This window comes from Falco peregrinus, chromosome 5, assembly GCF_023634155.1.
Source record: "Falco peregrinus isolate bFalPer1 chromosome 5, bFalPer1.pri, whole genome shotgun sequence".
In the NCBI taxonomy this organism is placed as follows: domain Eukaryota; kingdom Metazoa; phylum Chordata; class Aves; order Falconiformes; family Falconidae; genus Falco; species Falco peregrinus.
Genome location: NC_073725.1, coordinates 28,507,570 through 28,527,924, shown reverse-complemented (window position 1 = coordinate 28,527,924; position 20,355 = coordinate 28,507,570). Strand labels below are relative to the sequence as shown.

The 20,355-nt window shown below is 35.4% G+C and overlaps 1 protein-coding gene across 2 annotated transcripts in view; it reads left to right on the top strand.

The window, feature by feature from the left end:
* Positions 1-20,355, top strand: part of CNTNAP2 (contactin associated protein 2) — a 1,162,992-nt gene that overhangs the window by 519,494 nt on the left and 623,143 nt on the right. For both annotated transcript variants that reach the window (XM_055806132.1, XM_055806133.1), the window contains 3 exons: positions 12,632-12,835; positions 15,133-15,317; positions 18,160-18,303. In XM_055806132.1, the coding sequence (XP_055662107.1) occupies positions 12,632-12,835; positions 15,133-15,317; positions 18,160-18,303 (533 nt within the window). The remainder of the gene's footprint in view (positions 1-12,631; positions 12,836-15,132; positions 15,318-18,159; positions 18,304-20,355) is intronic.

Sequence of the window (20,355 nt, the reverse complement as noted above, 5' to 3'; positions counted from 1 at the left end):
CCCTGACACCTCCCCTGGTTGGGCGATTGCCTCGGCAAGGACGTTCAGCTCCAGCCTCTCATTTTGTCCCTCCTGCCTCCTCCCGCAGGCTGCCTCCCTGATTCCTTCTCCAGGCCAAGGTTGCTGCACCCGACCCTGGTATATTTTCCCTTTTATTTTGTTTTCAAGCTGGAGGAGTTGATGCCATGGGGGCTCAGAGCTGTGTATGTGCTGCTTTGATACAGAAGGCATGCTTTCTTTTAACTCCTTAGGGCTGAGGCTTGCGAGGACACTATGTAATTTAAAGATCTTGGAATGCAAGTAAAGCTTCTGGCTTCTAAAACAACTCTCTGTAAGTGAAGCTGCCTGCCTGGTTGGTCTTAAGATCATATATGGCTGTCTCTTGCACCTTACAGGCTCTGTCAGGAGCCTGTGACTTTAGAGACAGTCACTTTAAAAAATGTTTGAGAAAACAAAGAAATTTAGATTCTAGTGTCTGTACTTACTTTAGAGATTGAAAAGTTCCATGAAATTACTGGTTAAGCAAGAAAAAGCAAAACCGTAGTAGTGGATAAAGAACTGAAATCACAACAGTAACATATTGTAAGCACTGTACCTGCTGCACGATAATCCATGTTACCTGAATGTGAGTGAGTTCCTTAGAGTCTTCCTGAGGAGCCACTGTCATCCTTCTGGCTTTTTTCAGCTTTTTCTGATGGAGAATAGTCCAGAGTTGAGGAGACTGAATTGATGGCACTGACTGTGCAGGGGAGCCTGAAGTGCATGATACAGTTCATAGGGGAAGAACTGCCAGTCGCATGGCTGAGGTGCCATAAGCAAACTCACGCTGAAGAAAGACTCCTCAGAACTGTGCTGGCAAGTGGGGAATCTGAAGGTCTGAAACCCTGCAACACCAGCAAATCTTAAAAGTGTAAAGCCTGCTAGAAGTTACAGATAAGTCATGTCTGGTGGCAGGTAGTGGGGGCACAATGCATCACTGACCTTGGGAACTGCAGCCTGACAAACACAAAGAAGGAAACCTACTTGCTGGTAAAAGCAACCATCCTTTTTCCTCTTTCAGGTCAGGAAAAAAGTTTAAAGCTCACATAGCTGAAACTCAGTGCTTCTGGCGAATAAAATGTGCAAATAGGCTCTGAGCAGATGGATTGGACTAGACGATTTTTAGAGATCCCTTCCAACCATAATGATTTTGTGATTGCATGCTATTACCTGCTCCTACCTGCTGTACTACCTGTCATGGAGAGCATTTCTGAAACAAAAAGGGTGGGTTTTTTTCCTCACAGGGAAACATCTCCCTCTATATATCTGGATCTGGTACAATGCAAGCTGAGCATTTCATATTGCTGTATATTGCATCATATGGGGACTTTCTTTCTGTGGAGTGTAAACAGAGTTGCAGGTGATGCCAATGCGGTACCAGATCCTTAAATTTTTACTCATTGTTATTCAAGTAAAGCACTCATTCACTTAAAATTGGCAGCTTAATGATTAAGTTGGCCCCTTAATCGTGGGGGGCCATCCACATGTTGAAGTATTAGACTTTCAGTGAACCAAAATTGAGCTAAATCAACTCCAATCATCTGAAAATAAACCCCTGACTCATGACCTTGAATATCAGCAGAAGTGGTTTTTTTAATTATACACACTGAAATACATACAATGGACTAGAAAAACACTGGCATCAGCAACCATTAAGTTCACCGCTTCATCCATGCATGGTAGAGTTTAGGGCTCCGATTTCATGGCTTGCCAGGTTGGAACAAATACTTTTTCTTACATGAGAATGTGCAAGATGACACTGCGTACAAAATACATTTGAGACAGGCATGTTCTAAGATATGTTGGATGTTAGGCAAGGAGAGGAAAAAATAATTGACTGAATTACTAATCTTGATTTGTTTGCTCAACACCAAGTTCTAGTGGTCTGTTTTTCTCATGCTGTGCTAAACACAAGGTATTTGAGTAATTTGGAAATATGACAATGAAACTGAACACTTATAAATGCACAAAGTTGTTCCACTATCATTTGTGCTGAGGGATTTACCTCTATTAACTCATCATTTTTAATTGAAATGGAGTAGCTGAAAATAGCAATATGCTCCATCTTAGTGTCTCTTTTCCTAAAATAAATTGGTGTAGCAAGATGGAATTGATAGCTGCAGAAGACTGATGGATGGAAGAAGACTATACATCCATTAGGAATGGCCTCTAATGGCACACATTTGTGTACCTTAAACAATAGCAAGGCTACTCACTAGAATAAATGTTAGTGTCCCGTGCCCAAAACTGAGATTTAGTCTTGCACTCCTTGCTCTTTAGGGTCAACTGCAGAAGTTTGAATGATGATAGCAAGATTTTTACACTATGAGATTTTATTGAGTACAGCAGCTTGAAACTGTCCCTGCTACATATTTCTTAATCAGTGTGTAAGCAGCTCTTTCTGAAAGTTTAATTTAAATTTAAGCTCCATATTTAGAAGAAGTAAAGAATAGGTAGGTATTTGAGAGTATTCATATGAATAAAGGATATAGAATGTGAGAGAGAAAGAATTTGGCCTTGAGTAATTACTATTCTATAGAGCATCCAGACATTAAAGGATGTGTAGAAAGATTATATACCATCAGATGATTGAATTGGGTGGCATCAGCTCAAAAGGAAATTAGAAAGAGAAATTCTGAATCAGGCTTTTGTAGGTCAGCTGTGTGTTTTCCTGTTTTCATGCAGCTGTAAACATTAAAAGGGGGTCTCCAGCTAGTCATCCATTTCCTTAATGTTTTAATAGATTGTCTTGTCCCTTTTGCAGCTCATTTATTCACCAAGTAATTGAGTGCAAATGTTGTATAACGTGGTCCAGCTTCTTTCTTTGCTGGAGGGTTTTTTTTTCATTAATTAATGACAGACTCTGGAAGTTTAATAAGGATTGAGACCTGTTTTGGCCATTTGCTATGTAGGAGTTAGAATTGTCCTTTTTTATTGACCTTGGGCTCTTGTGATTTACTTTTTTAATAAACAGTGAAAACATTAGTAGAATCTAGCTGTTTTCAAGCAAATTAAGTTCTTTACTGTACCTGGTTTCAGAGTTTAATTATATGCTTTAATGTTCCCATTGAGATCCAATATCAAATAGCACCTTTCACAATGAAGGAGAGTACTAAATGTATTTATGGTTGTAAGGAACACTTCTGACTTATAGATCAGTATGATGAAATACAAAAAGCTGAGTTTCTTTAAAATAGTTCAATCATACCTATATTTTTTTCCAAATCACTTTGGAAGTACCATAGCTAGAGAACAGCAAATCATAAAGAATATTTTTTTGCTTCTAGTGCATAGTTGCAAGATGCCTGAGTTTTAACTTTTACAATCATAAATGACCCTTTCAATGCTATACATATACAAACTTTTTAAAGGATGAAAAATTTTTAAGGTATAAAAATTCAGGTATTAAATGTTTTCTGTTTTGTCCATTTGGTGAATACTACTGTATTATGACCTGGATAATTACCAACTAAACCATGTTTGTTACAGACAGAAATGCTGGAGGAGGTTTTGGTAAGAGGGAATGATTTTATGACCCTCCACTTCTCACGTTATCAATGATGAATGCAGGTGATGTTCATGTCAGTATGACTTTGGGGTGGCTAAGAATACACAGTTTAATTTGCACCTTATAGTCCAAAGAAAGTTAAAAATACCCAGGTCTTTAACCTCAGCATTCAGCAGGTCTTCAGAACAGCCTTTTTTTTTTCTTTTTTTTTTTTTTTCTTTTTCTCCTTAATTTGGACTTTAACTATTTGAATAAAATTGTCTTAATGAGAAGAAAGTGTGCATCAACAATAAGATCCATTACAATCTCAGGACAAAATACTTATGCTAAAATATCTTGTTTATAAAATATCAATACAGATAATCTCAAAGATTTTCTGATTGGGTAAAATAAAAAAACCTCATTGTTTAAACAATTAAATCATTGTAATTTGGCAGAGAAACACATTGCCATGGAAGTTGTATTTTACGTGGTGCTCAATCTCCTATCTCCTCTATGAATAGAATTCTTGGAATAGACTGCATCTCACACCATGCATTGTAACATGCTGTATGTTGTCACAAACCAGAGGAGATTATGGAAGGAATACTTTTTATCTGAGCTAAAGTTTATCTTGATTTGCAGTTTTACTTTCACATCTCTCTGGTGTTAGTAGTCCACTGTTAGGAACATAGAATTCAGTATGGTCTGATTTGAAACCTGTGGTTAGGATGCGTAAGCTTTAAGCTGAATTGCAAAGTATACATAAACGTGTTCATTGCCTCATTTCTCCAATTTGTAGTATAAGCATAGCATATTTAAAATGTTCCCATTTGGTTTTTAAATTACTTGTCTTTTAGAAATCTGAAGAATTAATGAAAGTAAATTTACTTGAAAATCTCATGTTACATTAGAAGTGGTAGAACAAATATCATCAACCATAGTGTTAAGTGCTTGAAAAGTCATCCTAGTTATACACAATCATAAGACAATACTTTTGTAGTATAATTAGAGGCTTAGTATGAGTTCATATGTCTTACTATCCTTCAAATGTTTTAGTTTTTTCTTCTGTGTGTGCTGTAACTAAAGCCTTAGCAGACCTCCAGATTTTCCCTTAGAACCTGCTTTTATATTACATGATACAAACCAGAAGTTAGGTGTAACTCTGCAGAGCACTGCACTGATATGTACACTCGTCACAAAATGATTGCTTTAAGCAACAATTAGTTTTGTGTGGCAATGCAGTTTAATAGCTGTAAAAATTAGAGAAAGAATCCAATTGTACTGAAAAAAAAAGAAGAAAAAAAAGAGGGTTGGATGACATTTAGCTATGATCATTAAATTACATTTCCTTTTTTCCCCCTTCCTTGTTATTTTTATACTACTGCTTATTCATTACACTTGTTGCATTTTTTCCTTATTATACATTAAATTATCCCAGTCAAAACCTGATAAGTTTACAAACATTTGCACAAGAGCTACCAAATTGAGTATGCTGGCATTATAATAACAGTAGTGTTAATAATAGGAAAAAATGCCTGTGCTTTGAGATAGAGAGAAAACTTGAAAAGTACCGAGTGCTGTTGATGTATCTTCAATGGATATAGCATTCAGAACTTGACAAAGCATTCTTACCACCTTAGGGGATACTTCTGCACAGATTTATTTTCAGAATTTCTGGCAAGTATATAAAATCTAAGAATAAAGTTTGGGCCTTTTACCAAACAATTGAGTTAAAAATACACCTTGACAAAACATTCTTTGCTACTTTGATACTGCATTGCCATATATACATTATATCTATTGTATGTAAAGAAAAGCAAGAAAAAAAATTAAAACCTCATAGCAAATTTGTCTTTGATTTTACAAGCTTTGACATCACTTAGGGTTGACAGAGAATGACAGGATTCAGATTCAGTTCAGTGGAAGATAAGCATGCAACAGAAACTTATAATTAACTTTCCTTCACCTTATGCTTCTAGGATATGAAGAAGTATACTATTATTGTATATGCAATATACATCTGTATCTGTATTAGATTTTTTAGTTTTGGTGGTTTGGGTTTTTTTTAACATTTGTAGCAGATGCATTGCCTTTTGAAAAAGAGAGTAAAAGCAATGCCAGTTTTGCTGCAGCAGATTGCAAGCCACTGAGTTGCCCATGTCCTTACGGCTGGACTGTAGTGCCTGAAGACCATGTTCAAACTCAGTACCTTTGGCTCTCTGCCTCACTGTAAGAAAAAAGAGGAGACGATCTTTAACTGCTGTTCTGCAACATGCCTTCCTCATTTTTCTGGATGTAGTAATGCGTCTCTAACATGAGCTCAGCTAAATTAGTGCCACTGAGATTCAGGCTGTAAAGACTCCAGTGCCAAATTCAACATGCTATCTTGTTGACAGTATTTGGAACTACTGAAAAATTAGATTAGGGTCTTCTGAAATAATTTCTATGTTTGTAATTTATCACGAGTAATAACAAAATGAGAGTTTGGGTTTGGTATGATTTTGAGCCTTATTCCTTGCTTTGTTAGGAGAAAGTGTCATTTTTGCTGTTAAAATTTGTAAATAATACCCTGGTTATGTGCTTATATTTGTCATAATGATATTTTAGTAGCCATGACTAATAGCTACAACAAATTAAACTATACATGTGGAATACTTTGGCCCAGCCAGAGATGCTTTGCTGCATCTCTGATGTTTTCAGAGGACAGATGCTCAGTGCATGGTTAATGCTGTTTACTACTATAGTATTAGTTCATCAGACATAACGCTTACATTATGGGGTAAGAAAAGAATGCTCTAAGTGAAGATCTTTTCCCTAAAAATCATTTAATCTAAACAGAAGCTTTAACCAGATGAAATGCAGTGAAAAAAATTTAACCTAAGGCCACTGTGGATCAGTAGTACAGAACTTTTGTATTTTTAATCCCAGTGAAATATTCTGTACAGGCTTTGTAGGGTCGATCACTGAGACATCATTAGCAATTTAAAAATATGTGTACATGTTAAACTTGCAATTAATAATGTTGATTTTGTTTGCTGTATGATAAGCGGTTTTTATGGAAAGTACTTTGCTGTTCTGCTGTGTTTTGACCAGTGTTATTTTACCGTGTCTCATAGCAGGGGATTTCTTAGTAATTCCAGGCAATACTTTGATCAAAGAACCTAAGTAGCTGTCCAGAAGTCTTGATACTGAGTCTTTGTGAATGAGCACTTCTCCATCCTTCAGATGCTGACATCAAGGACAGTAATATTTCTCTTACCAGAAAGGGAGGAAATACAGAAGTTTTGGAGCTTTAGTCTGTTTTGAAGTTGTTTCGTTATAATTAATAATTTATATTGGAGCACCAAATAGAAGATCTTTATACAGATTTGATTCCCTGAAGAAATTTAACTAAATCCTTCATGTGGCCAAAATTACAGGACAAAAGCATAGGTAGAAAGACCTGTGGCTGGCGATTTATTTTCATTTCAGATTTGGGAATGGGGTCACATTTGTCACCCAACTTCCTGTCAATATTTTTAAGGCTTTCTAACAATTATTTTTTAGAGGAAAACTGAATGTGGTGATGCCATTAACTAATGAAATGCTTTAAATGCAGCATCTCAGACGTATACCGGGGTAAGTCCTAACACATATTCCTAGCTAGCTGAAAGTTGTGTTATATTTTGAAGATGCCAGCAGTGTTATCCAACCTATCCACACTGTAGGAAATCCTATGGTGGAGAAATCAAATTGGAAGTAGTCATTTCTTCCTATTTAAATGTATTTTTTTTAAAAAAATCATTGTCAGTCTTCTTTCCCCTCATCTTTCTGCATATTCTCTTCCTCTCTCTTTCCCTCTTTCTCACTTGTTTTGGCACTTGATCTTTTTTAAAAAGTTTTCCTCCATTGCAGCAGTAACTTCTAATTGCAGCAGCAGGCTCTAATTGCAGCAGTAGAACAGACTTCACTGAATGCAGGTGAACATACTGTATGTGATGACGTAGGTCTCCTTCCTACTAATGCTCATAGTTGGGTGGCAAAGGTTGAGAAAAATTGTATATTTACACTGCAATTATAGGAATTATATGGTTTACTGTCTAAGTACCATTCCACATCATGGTAATTATCATGATATTAAATAGCTGAGTGTCATCATAGAAGGAACATAAGTCATTACCACAGCCTACATATGATAACTCTTAAACATAATTGCTATGTAATCTTTAGGTGATTGAATTATCCTGCAGACCTTTGTGCATGCTGACAGCACAGCTATGCATAAAAAAAGCTGCTTAATCACAGATTACCGCTGTTTCTTTTTTTTTAATTGAATGATTTTAAAAACATGGCAATTCAGGACCAGCTTTGGGGAAAATGTGCTACTTTTACTCAGCTTTGTCAAAGTGTGTGATATGAATTTTCTTCGATGAATGATGTGAAGAGCATGTACGTATAACTGCAACAACAGCATAGGTACAAAAGGAATACTTGCCTTTTCATAGGCAAAATGTTGTGAATCCACACACCCACAGAACTGAGGTCATTGTCCTGGTCATCTCTGGATCAGATGCCTGACTTAAGCTAACTTTTGCAGGTGTTACAAAGGGGTACCAGCTGACCTTACGGGAAGGATGATATACCCCATATAGGCATTCCTGTAACCATCAGAAAGTAAATTTAACAAATCTTAGTGGAAGAGAATCTCTGACATTTTATATGGAGTCATATTTATTACAATGTCTATTTCTTATGAAGGCTGCTTAAGTTGTAATGTCCGTCGGTTTTCTTTCATTTGTAGCATATGTTCAAGGTAGTTTTATGTGGATTCAAATGAGTATAATCTGTATAGCAAATCTGCTTTATGTAGAAGTCTGATTTTTGTGATCACAGAGTGACTTTCATCTAGATATTTTTTCTACAAACAGATTTCATGCATTTATACAAGTTGTTTTCTAACAATACGTACAGAAATATCAAGAAGGCATTTCTTGTATCTCTTGATAGCTTGTAAGGCAAGCAAAACCAACACGTTCGTATAACCTCTTCTGCAATATTTTTCTAACCATTTCCTTCATTTCTTCAAAACAAATTCCAAAAGTAATGTATTTACTTGAGGCAGGAGAGTATACAAGATTACCTCACCTCTGAAATCACTTACTGTTGCTTCTGAATCCAGACTCAGCATACGAACCAGGGTTGCCTCACCACTGAGAGCAATATCTGCATCTGTGCCTGAGAAAAAGGGTCCTTTTTGCATGCTGATAACTTTTCAACAGCTTTTTTGCACTGCAAATACAACGTGCCTTTCTGATACTTAATATTGATGTGGTTCACATTTTTGGAATTTGTTATTCAGAAGAACCAGATCAGGCTAAGACTTTTAGCTGCACTTAGAGCTTAATAAGTATTTATTATTGGAATGTGTATTGTAAAGTGTGTTTGATAAAGGAAAGTGGCATTTCTGATACATACTGTTGCATTCTAATATACATTATATATATATTATATACTAATACATATGGGATATTACAGTCAATTTGTAATGCTTATGTTTCATGTAATTCATAACATTTCTTTACCATTTATTTGGCTTAAACAATAAGGAGGTCATAGTTTATCCTTTCATCAAAAGTCTTTGCAGGTTTAGGAAGATTTTGGGGTAGTTTCATGTTATATGACTAATCCTTTGGGTTGCAGAGTTCAACTGCTAGCAACAAATCTGACACCTTTGGGTCCGTGTGTCTTAGTTCGTTGCCTAATCAGAAGCAGAGATGAACAGAAACTGCATGATTATGTGCAAATAACACGTCTGTCTGTCTGCCTGCCTGTCTTCTTTCTAATGGCAAGAATAGTCTGGAACTGGTGCTTCCAGTTATGTGATACAAGTAATGGCAGGAATGGAAGATATACACGACATGGGTTATTTCTAGCCTGGTAATAAAGGATGAGAGAATGTTCTAAGTGAGCTGATGGTTCTATATAATTTGAAGAAGTGGTTGGATTGGAACTAAATAATTAGAAATTTAAGATTCTTCCCTTTGACCTCCTTCCCACACACATTATAATGGGTTAATGTGATCCAGGAAAAAGCCTGTACATTACAAACAACATAAATCTTGGCCACCGGAAAGAACCTTCAAATCTTCAGTGACTATTACCCATCTGTTTGATGACAGTCAGCTGCTACCAATTCAAATAGGTTAAAAAACTGCTGTGAAACAGAAATGCATTGTGTATGCCTATCAAACTTCTAGAAAGGAGAGGGACAACATCTTATAGAGACCTGAGGAAACATGCTTTACAGAATCTGCATCCTCAGTCTTCTAGATGTCTGACTTTCACCAAAAAAAAAAAAAAAAAAAAAAAAAAAAAAAAAAAAAAGTGGAGCCTGGCTGTGGTGATCAAATAAAGTTTTTTGCTATTACTTATTTATGGTCTAACTTGAACACTGAGCATAGTGATTAGACTTACTTCCAGGTTTACCACAGCTTTTTTTTTCCCACATGCTTAAAGCTCCTTCCATTAATACTACCGGCCATTGTATCTAAGCCAATGTGTTTAGTATGAGTGAGTATGAGATAGCTTGTCTTACATTTTGATCTCAAGTGGACTCTGAAATGCATACACTTGATGCTGGCTTGCAGAAAACATTACTTGTCTTTAAAACTCTCAATCTTAAAAAGCAGCAGCATTGTGAAAGTAAAATCCCAAGCTCTGATGATTCATGCCGTGCCAAGATCCATAATTTTATCTTTAGTATAAATTAGGTGGATCTGCAGGTCAAGAACTGCCCACTGTCATCCTTCCCCTGTATCAGTCTTAGGAACCGTAAACATAGTTTCTGCAAGGTAGAAAAGTTCTTAACTTCTAAAATTTGTAATAAACCCTAGAGAGTCAACAGTTTGTGTCAGCTGAGGACTATGACCATATTGTGGTTATGCATACAGTTTTCATAAAGATGGACAATGGTTACATCACCTGGAAACAGATATCACGTACTTTATCAGCATGCAGAGAATTGTTGTGTCAGGGGGGTGGCTGTGGGTAAAAAAAAAAATTAAAAAAATTAAGACCTGGAAGTGGTAGAGAACTGTTTATTATACTAGTGATTTGTGGAGAAAATCCTGAATGATGGAAGCATAACATGTTGGTGTTCACATTTGAAAACTTGCTATGTTCAGTGATGTAAGGATGTATGAATGGGCACTTAATCAACATGACTGCAAGCCTCAGTCTCAGTTGGGTGTTTTTTAGTTAATGAATACAAGATGAGTTGTGGCTTTTTTGACTGAACAATGAAATAGAAATAATTTGTGAAATACTGGTTGTTTTTTTACATACTTTTCTCTAGAAATCATGAAGCTTGATTGAATGCTCTTCTTTGACACTCAGACAGCTCTTATATCACTGTGAAAAGTATTTCTGGAAATTACTGAATGTGAAAAGCAACCTATACAGATGGTATACATAAGCAGTTCTTTGATAGCAGTTGAGGAGACAACAGTAGTAAAAATTGACTCCACAGACTATTTTGGTGCTTCCTAAATTCTCAAGACAGGGATGTACATACCTGTTTGTTTAGGCTCTTCTCTGAATCACGGTGTTAAACATTATTGCAGAGATTAGTCGAAAGTAAGCATTTTTAAAATGTGTTTGGCATATGTTGTAAGAGCAAAGGGAACATGTTTTAGCATAATCATCTAATGTAGGCTGTATCAATTCAAATTGAAATATATGCTATTATTCAAGCATAGTGTACAAAGTGTTTTAATGGAGTTAGATGTTTTAATTACACAACAGGAATGTTTGTTTCTGTGTTTTTGAAGGGCTTTGAAAGTGTTAGATTCTTTCCCAACGTAACAGCAAAAACAAGTTAGGAATTTTTAAAAGTTGCAAGCAGTCACCGAAGAGCAGCCTACAGAAGGAGGTAAAAATCAGATGTGGTTGAAGAATATACAATAAAATTCAGTTTTTCATTCAAAGCATGAAATGAATGGTATGAATATGGTATGCCAATAAGAAGTGTACTTTTGAAGAATACAGGTGGGAAACACTTCTTTCTTTAGAAAAATGAACACTTTTGTATTAACTCCTTTTAAAGAATTTTGCTTAGTGACTATTTCAAATGCCAGTGAAGAATAAGGATGAAATGCTCATACAAATAGTAGCTAAGGTACTGGTGACTGATCACAAGTTAAGCAGTTTACAAAGGGGATTTCTTATACAAACCTATATATATATATATAAAGATCAGCATCTGTTTAGAATCTTCTAGTAAGCTCTGCTTAACAGACAAGATTCAGTAGTCAGCAGAAATACATCTTTTGTATGGAATCAAGGTCTGCAGCTATTTTTACTATGGATGTAGCCTCCAGAAAATTGTGGCTCGTTCTTTAGGGTAGAGATTAAATCATTAAAATAAGGTAACATGAAATTTTGTACTGTTATTATACAACATGTGAACTAATATTGGATTGACTTTAAATGATAATGATTGCATCCCTCAACTTTCTTCCCAGTTTTTGGCTAAAACTAGACCTGGAACAAAATTTAATCCAAATGACAGAACTTCTGTTTTTCTTCTCAAAATTAGTTGACGTCACAACTTACCCAAGATTTCTATATCAAACTAAACTAGACAAAGCTTATGCATGTGGTTTACATACAGTTTGAGAAATCTTTTAAAATTACTAGGCAAATTCATTTGAGCTCATGTTTTACTGTTTACAATCCTCAAAGTGGATGCTACTAAATTTTGAAGAGATATCAAATGATTTGTTAATGACCACTCAGAAGTTTGTCTTTCATTTTCAACTATAATTAGGAAAGTCTGCATGGCAGCAACTATATTGGAGAGAAACCAAAAGATGCTGAGTACAGTGGTAGTATTTATCCCCTCAAAATCTGCTTTTTTTTATATTGTATGGTTTAAATTTATATACCTGGTTCCTACTTTTTATAGTATTAAATTATGCTCAAGAGAAGTATTTACAATGCACATCACACTTACATATTTTTTAATTCTATTCAGGTACAGTCTATGTATGGCATGTCTGTTTTTCCAGTGGCCACAGGAATATATAATTGCTTGTCAACAATGTTATTTGCTTTTTTCTTTAGGGGCTGATGTTATCAATTTTGATGGCCATGTAGTGTTACCATACAGATTCAGGAACAAGAAAATGAAAACACTGAAAGATGTCATCTCTCTGAAATTTAAGACCTCTGAAAGTGAAGGTGTAATCTTCCACGGAGAAGGACAACAAGGAGACTATATCACCTTGGAACTGAAAAAAGCCAAACTTGTTCTAAATTTGAATTTAGGTATGCTTTCATTGTTTAGTTTTGTGTACTTCTAACTCTCCCACAAAAATTTTAGGTCAAATGTTACATCCTTTTTCCCCTTGTAATATGGTAAGACACATAATTTAACCAGATAATTTGGTGAAAATGTTGTTCATTTGCTTTCTATCTTGTTTGTTTCTGTTCCATTCCTTCCATTTAACTCCATGTGAGATACCATGAAAATAAGATCATACAGAAATATAGGATCAGCAATATATTGTCATTAGGAACTTGCCAGCAACAAAAATAAGCCTTGCTAGAAGTATCAGCTATGGCTTTGCTTGAGCAAATGACACTGTCATCAATGCTAGAGGAACAAAGGTCACCCTTAGGAATATTGCAGCAAAAATGGTATCAATCTGGGAAGCTACAGGCCACATGAAGGTGATGTTTAGCAGCCTTCCTAGAATCTGAGAAGCAGGACTAGGAAAGGAAAGAAGACATAATAGTTTATCAGGCAATCTTACGATGGAATCCTATATATGTTACTTGAGTTCCAACCTCCCTTTTCCCTCCCATTGAAAGACTACAGGACCATCCATGAGTGACCAGATTTTAAAAGTACATTTACTATGAAAAAAACCCCCACATTTATCTGGATTCTGGTATTTTTTTCTCCCTTCAAACGAAAGTGTTTTAGAAAAAAGATTTCATGTAACTTTCCTTAGTTCTTTTTCAGACATGTGAAGAGTAAATTATTCTGTTCATTATTTACATTGCACAATAATTATTTCCACTAGCATTTTCTCCTGCTCTTTTTCTAAAGATCAGCTTGAACTGATGAGGAGGAAAACACATCTTCCTATAGCTGTTATCTATTTTTAACATTTTTAATTGCAATATTAACCCATTCATTTCAAGTTTCTCCATATTTATCTGTTCAGTCTGTCTTTATAAGCTATTATAACATCCATATTGGTGGTGATGTTCTTAAATCACTAGGCTGATAAATGGGAACAGACCCTTGTGACACATGCACTTAACAAAATGAAGTAATGGTTTATGGTGTTATTCTGCCTCTGTCTGAGTGTATTGTCTTTGCACCAGAGTCAGTGGAAAAGGATGTTCATTTTGCCTGGTGAAATCCAGTGAGTTTCAAACATCATGGTGGGGTGAGGATGGGGAAGTGGTGGTGGATTTAGCTTTTGCTTTGTACTGGGTATGACTACACTGAAGAAACTGAGGCTTGCTGGCATGCATGGAATTTATTATTTATTTTTTTTAACCAACAATTGTTGAAGGATCAGTGGCCTTCAGCAAAAAGGCAGTAAGGTCATTTGTAGGGGAGTAATGTCTTCTACACATGTGGAAGTGTGATTTGCCAGAATGTGTTATCAACATGCACAAACCTTAATGTCTGATTTGCAGGCATGCCTGATGGTACAAAATTCTCAGCTCCAGAAATGCTTTAGATTTTCCTGTCCAGAACATGGAAGATTGCACTGAGTTATTGGGCAGTGCAGCAATTTTTTAAACTTACTGCTGAATTAGTCATTTGCTGCTTCAGTTGAGATTCGTCCTATCAACTTTTCTGGCTTAGCTATGTCTGTCAGATTGCAATGAGATGTGATCTCTGACTAGCATAGCTGTGCTGGCAAAATCCCCTGGAAAACACAGTGGGGAACTGCAAAACTGTGCGTTCACTAGTAGTTTGACTTCCCGAATAGGAAGGCTGCTGCAGGACAAAAGACTGAAATAAGTTATGTTCGAAGAAGACAGTTTTTCTGCGGTTAGCTCCATATGCATTGAGCCTTTTCCTATACGCTTGCTGGTCTAGCTATACTGGCAGAGCCTATGAAGTGTAGAATTCAGACTGAAAAGGCTTTTTATTGCAAAGTTTGTTTTCAGATGCCATCTTCCACAGCAGTCATAAATCAGTACAGTTCCAGGGAAGCTCAGGACCTGGCCCAAAGGTGACAGCTTTTCATTTCTGTAGTATAGGGATGAAAACACAAAGAAAAACCCTAGCTGAAAACAACTTTACAGCTGAAATCTGGTGTTCCTTCTCTGTTTTGCCTCCTAATAACTACTATTATGAGTAACTATTTTTACAGTTCACTGATCATATACTTGCTGTATTTGGTCTAGCTATTTGTTTTTATGACAGCAACTCTCCATGGGCAGACCTTAGCAGACCTTAGCTTTGTGGCAGACTGAATTCCTCCAGCTTATTGTATGTCTGGCGTAATTCAGGTGAAATATTGGCAGAGCAAGAGGAAAATGTTTGCCTAACTGGTATAAGGTGCAAGCTGCTATTGTTTCCATTCTCATCTTAGGCAGCAATCAGCTTGGCTCAATTTATGGCCACACATCTGTGATGACGGGCAGCCTCTTGGATGATCACCACTGGCACTCCATCATGATAGAGCGCCATGGGCGAAACATCAATCTCACCCTGGACAGACACATACAGCACTTCAGAACCAATGGAGAATTTGATTACCTGGACCTGGATTATGAGGTAGACAGCAAAACTTGTTTATTTTCATTCAAATTGGCTTTATAAAAATAAGTCAAATAAGAAGAGAAAAGAAAAAGAAAATTTAAGATGTTTCTTGTACTCTTTTCTACATTTGTTTTAATTATTCTTTCCTTACATTTTCTAAAATTTTGTGTCCAACACTGTTGTCTCTTAAGAGTAAATAAAGTTTTTCTTTGTTGATTTACCAGATCCCATCGGGTGTAAGAGTTATCTCAGCCTTTTGTTTTGAAATGGGAGATCTATGTTATTCAGCAAGCTAAGCATACACTACTTTTAACATCTCCAAAAGCAGCTGTGTCAACAGGGAGTAAATAAAAAAAATTAAACAAAAAATCTGTTATTCCATTCAGGTGATAATTTTGCACTTGATTCAGAAAGCCCCATTCTGTGGTGATGATTAGGATCTATTTTTAGCAAAGCAAGCAGATTAGAACCTTTTTACAATTATGGATCTTGATATTTCTTGTCTTAGGTAAGTAGGCACTTCCTCATATTCTCACAAATATGCCATCAATAATTTCTTTTTATAAAGAAGCAATAAGGAGTTAGGAAATTTCTAAGAAAATTTTTATTTATTCAGTCATGTTGATGTACAGAAGTGTTGGTAGTAATTAAACATTGATTTGTTGTTTGATTACACTCTGACTTCTGCTGTTATAAACTTCTTCAGTTCCTCTAAATTGCTATATGAACTTCTGCATGTTGGTTATTACAAACTTTATATAATTATTTTCTTGCACTCTTTACTGTTTCTAAAGAGAATTAATGTGGTTGACTGAGCCAAATACATTTATTCCCATCCTTGCAATTCTTAAGGAGCAGCAAGGAATCAAAATAATGTAATGCAGAAAAGTTTGAATTAACTTGTATATTGATATTTTTACAAACTTTTGATCAAAAATTAATGTTTGAAAAAGTTACTTAAGATTGTAAATGTTACCAGTTCAAATATTTACCTATATTCCAACAAATCCTTATGAAAGCCTTCTTTGGTAGTGGTTATAATGAGAAAATAACGAGCAAATTTGCCTCTAACTCTGTTACTCATTGGGCACTGAAGATCTGAATTGAGATACTGAAAACTCACATAAACAGATTTTATTAAAGATTTTCAAGTGAATGAACTACAGAAAAAGTTAGGCTGAATGCCATAAGCTAGGGTTGGGCAATTTGTACATGCATAGATAGATCTAAAAATATATAGATATCTATTGGTAGCATATTCACAGACTAAATATGATGCATACAATACATTAACCCCTAGTAAGAATACAATCCAGGAGATACACCTTCCTCTGTTTTCTGATGTTAAAGACCTCACTGGCAGTTCTCAAAGATACATTTCAGTACATGAATCCCTTTGTGTTTAATGGAACTTATTCTAGTGTGTGTGAATATGTATTTCTGTGGTTTATATAAACGCAAAAGCCTTAACCTCTTCTTCCTTTCCTTTCAATTATCTCACTGGTTTGGGAGTTAGTCATCACAGACTAAATTTGTATGTGTTACTCCTGTGATAAAATTAATCACAGTGGATAAACCTGTAAGAATCAAAATTATTTTTCATAGAAAAAAATAGTTTCTAGATTACTCTCTTTCAGAAAAGTTAAGTCACCACAAAAGAGGAATAAACATTAGTTCTGACTGCATTTTCAAGGTTAAAAAAAAAATAAATAGTCATATGAGTCCCTCTCAACTCACTGTCATGATATGGTGTTTTTTGCAATTATTTCTTCTTATCTGCAAAATGCTTTCCTTTCCATTTTCTCTTGTCACAAGTCCATGACTATAACATGTAAAAGAATGTTTGACAGCCATAAAAATACTACAGTCACATTCTTCAACTCACATAAACTGCTGTATCTTCTTTAAAGTCAAGTGATGTCAATTTATAATACCTGCAGATGCGTCCTGCAAAATGCTTTGACATAGCTGCTATGTGCTGTTTATAAAGATTTTGGTTTTCAGCTGTATAGCTTTAGTTCCTATGTGCCAAGCCAAAGCGTGCTCTTTGGGATAGAAAGTGGTATCTTACTGAGCTTTAAAATAGAAATTGTATCGCTAGAGCTGTGGTTTCCTGCTCTCAGTAATAACAACTGGAATTAGTAATGAATTATACTTAGAAGCTAGGCTCTGCCATATATCAGTAGCAGACTAGAAGTAGACATTTTTATGAACGTTCATGGGGCAGGGAAGCTAGGTGTCATTACTATTTATGCCATCATCTATTGCATGGAAATACTTAACACAGATTGCAGGGACTGATCTCATTAATCCCCTACTTTTCACATTTGGGCTGCAAAATATTGATGAAAACATGTAGCTTTTGTTCACTTCCAAACATTTCAGAAAAGACCCTGATGCAGTACAGTATCTGTTGTAGTCTGAGCTCTGGCACACAGTTAGAGCTGAATGAATGATTTGAATCAGATTATCATCTGGCTAATTTAATGTCATATGTTTAGAAAAATACTGGGATGGAAATTTAATTCCAATTTTTTTTCTTTTAAATACGTATTGTTCAGTAGTGATCAGAAAAGCAGTCCATATATGAACAACTCTGATGTGTATCTGCTCGCTATTTCAACAATTCTAATAATACTTGGAATTTACTACTATAAATATTTGCAATCACAAATTCATTAGATTTTCTTCTGCTTTTACACTGCTTATTTGATACTTCCTTTTTCTGTAAGCAGTGTTGCCAGCTCTCTCGTTTGCCATGTTTGAGTGTTCAAAGAAAACAAATATACATACAGCAAATTTGTTTAAAAGTCTTTGCCCTCCAGTAACTATTTGCCATTTTCTGTTTCATTCAAAGATAACCTTCGGAGGCATGCCTTTTTCTGGGAAGCCAAGTTCTAACAGTAGGAAAAATTTCAAAGGCTGCATGGAAAGTATCAACTACAATGGCAACAATATCACGGACCTTGCCAAGAGGAAGAAATTGGAACCTTCTAATGTGGTAAGAGCATAATTTGATGGTCATCTAAACTTCTGCTCGTTCTTCTAAAGGAAACTGGAAGGTTGTGTCTGTAGTTAATATCTTTTTGATATACTGGAATGATATCGAAAACAACAAACCCCCCCCCACATCCAAAGATGTTATTGTATGTACATTTGTGACTATTATTATTATTATTATTATTATTATTATTATTATTATTATTATTATTATTACTGAGCGTTTTATTTCTGTGCCCCCAATTCTTCTTCCCAATATTCATTTTCAATATCACATAACTACTTTTTAAAAGAAAATCAGCCGAACCAATAAGTACTTCTTTCCTTTCCTCCAAAATTATAGTAGTACTAAACCAGCACAGACAAGATTTATTATTAAATCAATTGCAACTCTCCTATGGCTTTAAATCCTCATATCTTCCATTCCTGCAGAGCTACTTGGGTTGCTGGATAGCAAAAGTCATTGAAAGGGACTGCTTCTACAGGCCTTCCTGGTAGTTCTGAAAAGCCTCAAGATACTAGACTTAAAATCTTTATTTAGCTTATTAACATTACAGAGCTTATTAAACTTTTATTCTTTTTTTTTTTTTTTCTTTCTTGCTTCAGCATTCATGGATGCATTTATGTTTAAAATTGTGGCTTTATGAGCAGAAAGAATGTACTTTAATTACTGTATTTTTAAGGCTCTAAATATTTAAATATTTCTAAAAGGGCTTGCTGGCATACAAAGGCCATGTGCGTAAAAAATAAATGTATTATTGCAGTGTGTTTGAGATGGTCTGAATAAGTTGTTCAAGGCTTTCTCCTCTACAAGTTTACAGTCTTCACAAAGTCCTGCTAACAGTATATATGGTTCCACTATTGTTTTTCTCTTCATGTAATAAATAGTAAAGATTTACACATGAAGTGATGATGAAGTGCAAAGGATTGATTACTATTTGATTACTCCTTGGATAGTAATACTGACATTCCATATCATTTTATGAGCAGTATGGCTAAATTATCAAGGTAATGTGAAGGATAATTTTGATTATGTGATGTTTGCCTATACAAACTCAGTAATACATCCTGCTATTTAGAATCTTTTCCATACAAGAATTCCTTCAGAATTGTCAAAGGCAAAGAGCATGATATATATGCTGTGGAGGAAGAACTTTTAGCAACTTTTAGAATTATTTTTTTTACTCAGTTGCATGAACTCCTGAATCTTTGACTTCTCTTTTTTTCCAAAATTACCTGTGATTTCCTGCCTGTGGTGCATTTTAAGCTTGAAATGTAACCGTGATTTTCAAAGACTGATGTCTCATTTAGAAAAGGATCTTTGTGCAGGAGCAATCTTTCCATTTTGTGCAGCCAAGTCCTCTGCAAGTTAGTAGGACAGATTCTTAAAGGCTCTTTCTGAACAGAAGTGTAAATTAAGAGGTTTCTATAGTGCAAATCCTATCCTTTCAAAAGTGTGGCATAGCTAGCAGGCCTGTACAGTCTCTACAAAATCATCTCTCTGGTTTTTATTTGTTTGTTTGTAGTTGTTTTTTTTAATCCTGATACCTGTTAACATGAAAGTAAAATCCACATAAGCAGTTTTGGCAGTGTTAGTGCTACATCAAGAGGTTATGACATGCTAGTTTTATTTGATGGTTCTGTTGTTTTCCAGTTCTGAGAATGGCTATAAAAATGGAAGGGACCTTTATTTTCAGCAGAATTATTTAAATAGCTTCAGCTTTTCATAAACAAAATCAATTTTACTCTAAATCAACATGTATTTTTAAGATTTTTACAAAAGCTCTTTTTATCCTAGTTTTTAGCCTGATTTAGCACGAAAAATAGACTCACTTGAAACTACTGTTGTTGTTAATCATGTATTTGATGATGGCACTTAAGCAATCCAACAAGGATCTAAGCTCCATTGAGGAGATCCTGTGCAAACACGTAACAGTAGGCATTCCCTGCCCTAAAGTGTATCATTTGAAGAGGCAAGACAGACAAAATGTAAAGAACTAAAACACAAGCAATCAGTATGGTGATGAGAAGTATCGAGTCGAGGGGGGAGCAG